Source organism: Apteryx rowi, unplaced genomic scaffold (genome assembly GCF_003343035.1).
Source record: "Apteryx rowi isolate R43461 unplaced genomic scaffold, aptRow1 scaffold_27, whole genome shotgun sequence".
Lineage (NCBI taxonomy): Eukaryota > Metazoa > Chordata > Aves > Apterygiformes > Apterygidae > Apteryx > Apteryx rowi.
Window position 1 is genome coordinate 4,223,544 of NW_020449085.1, and position 11,587 is coordinate 4,235,130.

General features: G+C 39.0%; 1 protein-coding gene across 1 annotated transcript in view; it reads right to left on the reverse strand.

Moving 5' to 3' along the window:
• The window catches only part of TMEM266 (transmembrane protein 266), a 62,407-nt gene extending 51,369 nt beyond the window's left edge, over positions 1 to 11,038 (reverse strand). The window contains exons 1-4 of the mRNA XM_026068281.1: positions 10,846 to 11,038; positions 9,638 to 9,738; positions 8,429 to 8,534; positions 5,984 to 6,172 (exon numbers count right to left, since the gene is read on the reverse strand). Of these exons, the coding sequence (XP_025924066.1) occupies positions 5,984 to 6,172; positions 8,429 to 8,442 (203 nt within the window). The 5' untranslated portion in view covers positions 8,443 to 8,534; positions 9,638 to 9,738; positions 10,846 to 11,038. The remainder of the gene's footprint in view (positions 1 to 5,983; positions 6,173 to 8,428; positions 8,535 to 9,637; positions 9,739 to 10,845) is intronic.
• Positions 11,039 to 11,587: the final 549 nt, after the last annotated feature.

The following is an 11,587-nucleotide window of genomic DNA, read 5'->3' on the forward strand; positions in this document are numbered from 1 at the left end:
GTAGCACTCCCTCCATCAATTGGTGTTACTGATAAAGTACATTAGATGGACATTATGAGGTAGATAAGACTCAAAGGATTTAAATACTAGCATACAGAAAGTAATGAGCTATCCTGGAGAACAGCATTTTACAAGGATAAATGTTATAATGGATCTGCACTAGAAAAAAGTTTCTAAATCATGGAGCATCCTTGTAATATAGCCCAACGTTTCATGTGTTCTCTAGTTAAGAGCTGGTCACCTCCCAAATTTGGTAGTACTGAATGCTCCTTTTCTGCTGCAGTGCAGGCCTTAGTTTTGGACCAGAGCACAGAGAGTAGCAGTGATATAGTACTGCACAAAGAACAAATCAGCATTACAGTCTCATTCACTACATTTTGCTGTTAAGATTTTGCATCATCTTTCTGGATTCAGACTGTGGCTGGCAGCTAAAAATAAGTTTAAAGTCACATGTGTAAATACAAGGAACTTGCTCAGTATAGGAAACGGTTCTGCCATCCATCCAAAACCTTTGCACCATATCTGTAGCTTGGACTTGATTATTCACCACGTATCAGCTTGATATGTTCAAGGATCTGCATGAGGTGCACCGAACTTTTCAGAAAAGGGACTGTATTCACCAAAACAAAAAAAAAAAAAAAAGCAGAAAAGGAAAAAAGCAGAAAAGGAAAAAAGCAGAAATTTAGTCTGTTCTAATCCATTTGGTTAAAGCACCTTTAAATCTTACAGATAATACAAGTAAAATACCTCAGAGAGATCAAAATAAAAACTGAAAGATGAATATGAAAACCAGAAATATGGCATCTATCTGACACAATTACAGAAGACAGATTGAAGGAACAGACATCCTTTTCTCCCAGGATGGATGAATACTTCCATGAATGAAGGCCTGCAACCAATTTGAAATGAAAAGCTCTAAGGATTCTTTTGTGCGTTAACTTCTGAATCTCTACATGTCTCTCTTCTCTCTGTTCAGTTTTGTTTTTCCTTCTTTATCTCTCTCTATATCCCTTCCTGCAGTTTTCTTTTTTCAGGTATCCCTACAGTTTAATTCACTTTCTAGCTGGCCTGCAACCAAGCAAATCTAAGGCTATGAACAGATGATCATAAATGATTAAATTACAATGGTGTGACTATTTACAGCTAATGTCAACTGAGTCACATTAACTGTGTGGAACTCTCAACCTTTATAGCTGTTGATGTAAAACAGGGTAGTTTAAAGCATCTTCAAGTTTCAAATTTATGTTTAACAGAGGAAAATTCAAGAGCAGCAATATAAAACAAATATAACAAATAATTAAAAGCTACTGTATCTCCCTCCCCTTGCTTCCTACCCCTATTAAACACAGGTCTTTATCAAGACAGAAGCTCACTGTCCACTAACTGCATATTACTTCACCAAAATACCCAGTCTATCATGCATATTTTATAATTTATTATGAATGATACATCTGAATTGGAATCTTAAGAAAATATGGGAAGAAGAGTTTTTCCCTCTCCCCACTTGTTTATAGCACACACTTACAACTTTCTGCATGAAGCCAATTTCCCAACAATTTCCAGTCATTTTTATTGGTCATTGATGGCAGAGAGAAAGTATTTTTTGTAAAACAGAGAACTTGACAGGAAAAAAGAAATTAAGAGTGGCACTTGAAGCTAATGTTAAAATTTAAAAAGCTCCTTAGCTTTCTGAGAGATTAGTCTCCTTAAAGAAATGTTTACCTATTCTTTTCATACAAACTGAGTTTAATGGAAACAGAAACTCCCCAATAAATTCACAGACACAAAGAAAATCATCTGCTTTGCTGCTACTTTACGTGCAAGAGTACCGCCCAACTTGGCACAGATATGTTAGAAATGTGCATTACATGTTCTCCTAAGTACCCAGGCACATTTTTTGAATGAGCTTATTTTTCATCCACAYGTCTCTGGCATATGCGTTGATCACCTCTGCAATGTCTGAGCATGGAGCACAGCACCGTGTAGTGATATCTAAGGGGACTTCTAACAAGTTAACTGCAGGGCAGATCAACAGGACTAATTAAGTAAGTAGCATCACACTCGTACTGGTTCTGAGAACCATGCTACTATTGCTTCACAGTGCTCCTCTGGGTGGAAGAGATATACCTTTACATACATAGATTGCTATAATCACATAAAACTCAAAAGGTTTTAATTATATATTGTTTGCATTTATCAGAAAATTTACTTTTTCTGAAGAGTAAGATCCACAGCTCCATTACAACCAGGCATATCAGCCTGACTGCTTCTGGAGAGCAAGCCAGACGCAGCAACCTCTCATTTCACACGCTGTGATACGCAGAGACCACAGGCACCTTACTCCTTTTCAGTACGAAGAAGGTGATGCCAGCCCACCTACATGATTTACAAGGAACGAGAACATTTCTCATTGCAGATTCCATCCAAACTAACCAATTTCCATCATGCAAATCTTGGTACTTTCCCTGTTTGAGAAGTATATATAGAGAAAAGAATTCTTGCTCAATCCACACCAGGAGAAGCCAGGGTTTGTGGTTTATATGAGGATTTCTGGGAGAACAGAGGAAGGGTTTTTTTTGCCTCCTTACCCTTTCACTACTGCCAATCTTGCAGATGTACTTCAGGGACTGGCTTTATGTGCCATCTAATCTGTAGTCCTCTCTTTGTTGCTTAACACAGGGATCAGCATTGTAAACTGAATTTCTGACAAAAATAGCTCAGACTTACCACAAAATTCCCTTAATAATATCAAGAGAGAGCTGGGAACTGACTGCCCTGAGAATTTGATAAGATGGAGCAAAGCCCTATCAAATGGCACAAAATAAGATTTTTATTCCAGTATCTTTAAAGCCACAGGAATGTCAGTTTAACAAATGACAGACCAATTTCCTTTTCTTTTTTCTATTTTGGTGAGAGGGGTAGCTAGTCTGGTACCATCTGAGAGTTTTCAGGCACACAAAAAGGGCTGAGCTACTACCCACCTGTGCCTGGTCGCTTATTAATGGCTTGTTTCCTGATAGAAATTCTCTCTCAGATTAAACAAAATACTCCCTTGGTGTCCTTCACCAATAAGGTGAAATTTGCACTTGGGTTTGGACTGGCACACACTGAACACCTTCTGGCCTTAACGAATGAAAGCTAGAGGAAAGTTGGGGAACACGCAATCAAACTATTAAATCAGAGGCTCTTTTACTGCCCCCTGCTTCATCTCTAGTCTGATGTCCCTCTTGTTGCTCTATGGACTGATGCATGGAGAAGGAGACTTACTAGTGACCAAGCATGGCAACCCACATCAGGACCTGGGAGCAGTATCCTGGACACTAGGGTATTGAAAAGCACAGCGGTTTAATAGAGCAGGGTCATGGAAAGATTGTGACGACAAATCAGGATTTTCCAAGACCCTACTGTTCTTCTATTACTTCTTCACAGGGAGCAAGGACCTGACAGACCTTCCTGCTGCACAGCCCTGAAATTATAAAAACTATAGCTTGCCTAGATCAGCTACAGATCTAAACCAACACAGCTGTATCAAATATACACAGTTCATACAGGTTGGCGCCTTCCCTGAAATTCTCAGACAAAAGCATATAGTAGGCAACCCTTGAAAGTCTGAGACAAAGGCAGACTGACAAGGAGAGCTAGAAGATGAGTATTATCTCACCTGTCAGCACTCACTGGCATTAGTAGTATCTTCCGGTTATCTCCATCTGCAACCTGAAGGGAGGCATTGGGGTGACAGAGCTTCACAGTTAGGAACATGGATGCTGGCAGAAGCTTAGACACTTTCTGCCACCTCCTGCCACCGCCCTTCCCACATCATTCTCTCCACACGCAGGAGGGAGATGTAGCTGGCTGTTCCTGTACCAAACTGATCCCAGCTACCGTATCTCCTTCTTACTGAGGTGGAAGAGAACTGAGTCAGTCACATCTGAACAAGGCCATGAGAAAGAAATCACACCACTCGCTTAAAACCAGCCACATTCCCAAACAAACCACAAGGTGCTATGGGGGCAGAATCTTACTTTTACTGCTGGGTTTCTTGAACTCAGCTCTGCTCCTGAATTTCATAAGACATCAGATGCACATGCAGCCCTGGGACTCAGCCGAACATACTCAGCCAAAATGCATTGAGACAAACAAACTAAAGCTCTGAATTTTCTTCAGAGAATCCCCTCTGCAGCTGGGAGGTCTGGACAGTATCTGCTTATTTCCATTCAGACAGATAAAGCCAGAAGAGAAGTTTGGGTGAAGGAAGAGATCTCTGCTGAGGAAAAGAATGACAACTCTGCTTCCATGCTTAGACTGCAAAGCTGCTCAAATGGTCACAATGAGAGATCTATGGACTTAGGCACTGTGAAGAATGGAATTTCAGATCATAACATCTATGAAAATGCACATTTGAACTAAATTGGTATTCATCAAGCACCAAAATAGCCTGAGGGTTACACCTGCATACTTAAATTAATTCTGAAGTGCCTCTTTTGCTATGCAGGTTATTTTATGTTACAGTTGTACCATACTTATATAACCTAATTGAAATGTATTTCCTTCCCCTTGTTTGGAGTAACAGTTTTCTGGAGATGTCTCACAAAGACCAATTTGGAAAGAAATTAAAGGAGGCAAGAGCCTTCCCCACATAGTGCTTCCTGACTGCCATGCAGAATACCTGCTGAGAAGAGATCAAGTAGGTCTCCTTGCTGATTTCTGAGCACAGGTTAAAATACATTCAGCTGTTAATAATTGGAGGCTTATATAAAGCCTTTTAATGTCTTCATCATGAGAGCTCTATATGATTTACCGTGAAGTGCTTTTAGAGGGATCTTACTGAAAGTGGAGTATATATAAATTCAGTGCAACACAAAGTGGAACAAGAATCAGAGAATCAGAGGGGTTAAGCACAAGCGGTCACCTAATCCCTGTCCCAAGGGATGTTAAACTATACTTTTATCATTCCTGACAAATGTGTCTTCTGAAAGACATCTAGTGATTGCTATCCCAGCCCCCGCCCATACACACCAGTAGTCTATCCCTGCACTTTGCTACCCTGATTATTCTCTTCTGTGCTGCAATTCAAGCTCTTTACTTCTTGTCCTAAACACCATGGAGATAGAGAACAGACTATTCTCTTCCTCACTGAGAAGTCTCTTATCATAAGCTCCTTTCAGAGTACTCTTCTTTATGTGAAACAAACACAGTTATTTCAATCACTCCTCCATGGCAGGTTTTCTGAGCATCTAGTTATTCTCATTCCTCTGGATTCTCACCAGCCAACTTAAATCTTTAATGAAAAACTGGGCACAGGAGTCAAACTACGGCCACATCAAGACTGAATAGGGCAGAAGGATGACTTCTTATGTCCCGTAGAACAACAATGCTACACAATCTGACACTGGGCTATGTTTCAGCAGATATTATGAATCTGATTAGTACCTTTTATTCCAACAAACCTGGAACAGATGTTCTATGAAAACAGGAGTAATGTGCATACACATTCTCAAAGACAATGGTCTCATACAAGCAAATTACGCTGTACAAATTATTCTGTGAAAAGCACCTCCACTGCCCAGGAAGATGGAGTACTAAGTCATTATCTCTTGATCAGGAGATGCATACATATGTAAAAAGAATCACAGTAACTAACCACCTGTTATCCTGAAACCCTTCTGAAACACCTTTTTCACAGAGCCTTCACCAGGCCATTCTGCTTGTCTGTCAGGCTAGAGTGTCGGTCTGGTTTTCCCTGTCTGACAGAAGGCTTCCAGACTGCGGTCAAACAGCAGCCAGAAATTACTTAATTACAAAGAGCCCAGTACCAGCTTGGAGTAGTTATATTAGAAAAGTCATTTCTATCCTGTGATAGTGGTTTTAAAATGAGTTTGAGGACAAGTGGCTGCACTTCTCCATCTTAAGGTTTTCTTTTTTACAGGCTATGAAATTTCTTTAAGATAAATCTATAAAACAAAATTCTGTTGTTCATACTTACCCTTCTCTTTGGTATTCCTCATCCAAATTTGACAAAAGCTGGGACCCAGCCACAGACAGATCGAGTGCAGCTAAGGGTAGATCTCGATAAGCAAAATTAACAAGGTGTACAGGAGCAATACTTTTGGTCTCTTCCTCCACTTGTTGTGAAATTATCTCAACTTCTGAAACACCGCCTTCTATTGTAGGCCTGAAAATAAAATAAGCAAATAAAAAAAACCCTTTCTCTATTTCTCCACACACACACACAAATTATTTAAACAAATAAAAAATAAATAAACAAACAAATCAGTAAAAATAAGAGAGAAACAAGAACTTCATAGAATCCTAAAAAGAAGACTTAAAAGGCTGTTGCAAGGTCATTGAGGGAGGTGATGTCTAGCCCAAATCCGTCCAAACTTGTCTTTAGTAGATCCCACTGAAGTCAACAGAAACCTCACAGACAAAGAACGGCATTTGATTCTGCTGAAGCTGCTTCAGAAGCACTAAATATAAATGACTGTATTATAAACAAACAAACAAACAATTGCGGAAACAAACTATGAACCCAGCAGCAAAATATTTGTGCAAAACAGACAAGAACATCAACAGAAAAAAGGCATGTAACTATGCTAGCTAAAATCTTACTGCTTTGTAGCTTAGATCAGTGAGCAATGAATAGCTAAGCTTCTTATTTATCATGTACAAATCAACTGTTAATTAATGGATGGAGTTTGACTCCTCTTCCTAAAGAGGCACTATTCAAACAGTTTTGACAGATGCTGACTTGGTTTCATTCAAACAGAAAGGACCATTCTGTACCAAGTTATTTCAAAGTAATTCTGAAAGAACAACAAGGGTTCGGAAGAATTATGAACTCATCTAGAAAGATTACCTTAACTATCCATATGTACAGCTTACTTCTAAATCTGGACAGGCCCACTAACATTTAATAGGAACTCATGCATGTAAAAACAGAGCCTGACTACGCACGTGTCTCCTCATTTACAATAAGATGCTAGTTACCTAGAAACTCAAAGGACTGTCAGTTAGCAGATTATCTAGTGTACGCCAAAGATAACTTCATTACAGGAGAGAGTTTGCACATCAAGTCCCAGCAGGAACTGATCCTTTGCAATCCCCAGTGAACACTGCTTGCTCCATTTGATTCAGAGTAGGGTGCAAGAATAAACCTCTCTAGCTTTCATCCAGGGGAGCTTGTTAACTTCTGAAGAAATCCCAGGCTACTTTTCAGAGGTTTTCAACAGCAGGTGTGAACATATTCTTTTTCCTTAGGGATACAGTTAAAAAGTGCTTAGTACCCAACTTCCCTTTCTTATTTGACTGCAAAAACTGCATAGGTGATTTTGTTTTAAAGAAACTTATTAAAATCTTCCAGCTATTCAAGCAACCTGAATAATTGCTCGTTTTTTTCAGAAAAAAATGAATAATTTAGAAGAGTTCTTGACTAACTCATCTATCTTGTAAGTCTAAAGATTTGGGTGAAGGAGGTAAAATTCTATGTGAAAGAGGTAGAGAAAGACTGTATTGCTCAGAGTCTAACCATTAGATTAACCCTTTTGGATAGAAAACATTATTCCTAAATTAAGAAGAGCTAACTGTTGCCAGGATCACACAAGAAAGTCACTTTAAAAATCTGAAAATGCTGTTATAACTCAAGTATCTGGCAGGGAAAGGCTGTGACTATATCATACGATGGCAGAAAGTAGAGGTAAGCACTGCTATTTGGATGACCTAAAGCCTTATTTCATTTCATTCTTTGTCTAATTAGTAATGGACAAGTATAGAGATTCTTGTCATTTCCAACAGAAATGTATTCGTCTGTAAATAATCGAAAATCAGAAGGCCATAGGGAGGAGCTAATTTTAGCCAGACTTTTCCTTCTTTGGTTTTGAATTTCAGTGCAGTAGTATTTGCCACCCTGTGGAACTTTCCCTTTACAAGTCCAAGCCGCGTTGGTTCACTCTTGCATGGAAGAGCGTACAATGATCCAATTTCCAGTATTACAGAGGAAACCAGAAAATGGGTTAGTGCAGCATTCCCCCTCCCACCAGTATTTAACTTTTGTGTTCTTAGACTAAGTAACAGAGAGACTGAAGTGACTGAAAAGAAAAACAAACAAACAGAACAGWGTTGGCAAAATAGCTTTGAAACAGGTTTGGTGACAGGACAGAAAAAGTGCCAATAGGCCTGAAGATATTGATTTATTAGTTCTCAGCCACTAGCTATTAGTAACACATCTGCAATGTTCACTGTATTCACCTTTTTGTGCTAATTCACAGTCTTTAGACAACTTACCAAATCCTACTGCTCCCTCTCAAAATACCAAGTTTTCCTTCCAGTAATACTGATGGAACCTCTTGGTGTCACAACAACACACTCCTACAAGTAGGAATTGTTCCCTTGTACTTAAAGTAAATTATAACTTTCCTCATACAGAACTTACTGAGGATTGGTCATGTTGGAGGATGCAATCAAATCAGCAGTGGTTCCAGTATTTAACTAATTCCAGCTGCTCTGCACAGAACTTTTAGCCTTCTAAGATGAGGTTTCTGTGAGAGGCAAAACAAAGTTATCTAAAATTCAATTGCAAGTATTCCAAAGAACTGCATTGACATCCCTTGTCATTTTACAGAGTTTGTGTAATAATTTTATTTCCCTGTGATTCTTTTTCAAAGTGTTTTTATTCCAGGCTAATTCTTCTATATTATGGAAGGTACAGTTACAGTGTATTTGTTTACACACACGGGCACCTGCTTGCATATATACTTCCATAACAACGTAGGTCCTGCTTTAAACAACAAGATTATTTAGAAAGATAACCAAGATCAGAAGGGAAGATTTTCAAAGAAAGCTAAAGGCTTCAAGAGCACAAATTCTATTGGAAGCCAATCCATTTTTTCTGTACAGTTTAATATAGTATACCATATTAAGACAAGATACTCTATAGATAAGAATGTTAGCTTCAAGGGTTTTTTTAAGCTAAAATGCAAGCATTTTCCATTTGGAAATGTGTTCCTGAATTTCTTTGCTACTTTGGAAAGTCTATTCTAAGAGTTAGTTCATGTTGACATACTTTGTAGATAGTCCTCTGTCAAGATGATGTTTTCATCTACAAAACTCACTAACACACTTGGAAAAGGCACATCCTTCGCTTGTGGCAAAAGTCCGTTTGCATTGTACCCTGGCCCAGCACACAGCAACCAGAATGAAAGTGAACAAGCTGGTGAGAATGAAACATACTGAGAGGAAGGCTTTGGTAGGTGAAAAAGTGTAGCGTGGAGAACAACAGAGAAGGAGTAAAAATTCTTAGAAAATGATATCATAGGAGACTTTGTAAAGCTATTGTCAGGATTACATGCTAAATACAATTAAAAACAGCAACCAAAATACAGAAGCACACTCTTATTTTGATTAAACAGAAATAGTAATTGGTAAATAAATAGAATACAAATGTATGAGGTTAAAATATTACTGACAATGACACTGAAAAATTTTCATGATGATAAAAAACACCTCTATACTAAACTTTACTGCAGTCACTTACAAGCTGAATTGTTAAAATTAGCAAAGTATTTACAACGGAAACATCTAAATATAACAACAGTATGACGTTTAGCAATCACTTGATCCCAAATAATGAAACTGAACTTACATCATTTGTAGAGCCATTTCCAAAGCTTTAATTCATGTCCTGTAAACTTGTAATACTGTAAAATGTAGTCAATCCATTCTCCGACTTTCTAGATAACGTGCCTGGGTATGCAAAAGGAAAGGGTCTGCATTGTGGTCACACTCTTCAGGCGGGTAAGCGAGCCAAAAGCATTTATCTATAAGCACACAGTACTTCTAAAGACAGAGTAACAACCCAATTTTCTTCAGGAAAACCTTCTCTGATAAAGCAGAGACTTGATTCAACATCCATTTTATATCAATGAGAGTCTTTTTTCTGGCTTTCATAGTCCTTGAGTTATTTATTATATCCCTGAGGCAGCAAAATACTTAAACATTTACTTAAAATTAAGCACGTGTATAAGTCACACCACACACTACAGGGATTTGGTGAATTTGTGCCTATGGCAGTTCTATGATATCAATTATTATACCTACCAACATGACAACAACAAAATGTCACTATTAGTCTTGTTTTGTGGTGTTAGTTTTCTAACACTTCCTTTTGGGTTGAAAGTTTTCAACACTTTCCAAAAAAATTTTTAAACGAAAGTTTCACCAAAAAAAGTTTTTCTAAGCACTCAGCCTGAGAAAAGAGTAAAGGCATGAGGTGCCCTACACCTGCCTTGCAAGACTGAAGGGGACATTGAGAATATGCATATGCAGGCCTGGAGAAGCAAAGGTAAATGGGGATACAGATGATTTAGGAAAGGGGAATAAAACTGATGGAAGCTGACCTCAGAGGACAAGCAGACGGATGTGGAGGTGGGAATTTCTTAACATAGGTAAAACTCACCATTTATTTTGGAGCGAGCACAGTGCTAACACTCATGACCTCCCTCTCAAAGGGGGTTTAACAAACAAAAAGTGGACCAAAAAATGCACAGCTAGATTCTTTAAAATTTTGGTTTTCAGATAAATCTCATGATTTTGATGGAATTTAAGTCATAACGCTAGGGTCAGCAGCACTGCAATTCCTTGACGTAAGACAAATCCTTGAAATGCTTCCCTCTCCAAAACAGAAAGTCTTCTCTTTTTCTTTCTTTCTTTTTTTTTTTAAAAAAGAAACATATTCGTATCCATAGAGTTTTGTTTCACAACTCAACCAGGTCTGACCATCACCAAGGCCAATCAGCCAGACCTGCTCCCCCTCACTGGAGCTAGCAGCTCTACAGGGAAGCGTTTACTCACCTCTAGGGCTGAAGGAGCGACTCGCAGCTGGCAGCAAGCTCTTCCGATAGCTCCGATGGCTCCGGAGGGAGCAGAGTCCAACTCGCCTTCCCTGCAGAGATTGTTACCATGACATAAGGCGCTCATGAAGGTGAGACGAGTAACGTGGAGAGAAACGGGAAAGGAGATAGAGGGAGTCAAGTCTCCAAAGGACTCAGTGGAGCTTTCCTGAGAGAAAAAGTGGCAAAAAGTGAGTAATTTTTCATGCAGATAACTAATGTGTTAGCTGAATTAACAGATTAAAATACAAGTGGTTAGCAAGTAGTTAACATGTACAATAAGAGGGCAGCACAACCGAAACCTTCAAAGTGGATGTAACAGGTTGTATATATATCCTAAACAGATTACAATGATTCATGCTTCTTTTCTAGGCTTTATCCAAGCAACAGAAATGTCTCAATATACACTGAAGTTTGCAGAAATGTATTCTTTCCATGCAGTCCTCTCCATCTGCATGCTATGTATACAACTTCCTAAAAAAACCCTTTTATATCAGCATAAACCACTTCGAAGTTCCACAGGAAATTTCTGTGCGACTGTGTCACTGTGTGTTTAAAGGCAACGAGAAGCAGCAGGTAGCTTTTGTTTTCCAGCACTCCTAGAGGCTACAGCACGAGCAAAGAGCAAGGATGCAGCTCAGAGGGGCAGGGGACGAAGGGCAACCCTTGGGTATTCCACCACCACCCGAGAGCAGAAACCTTCC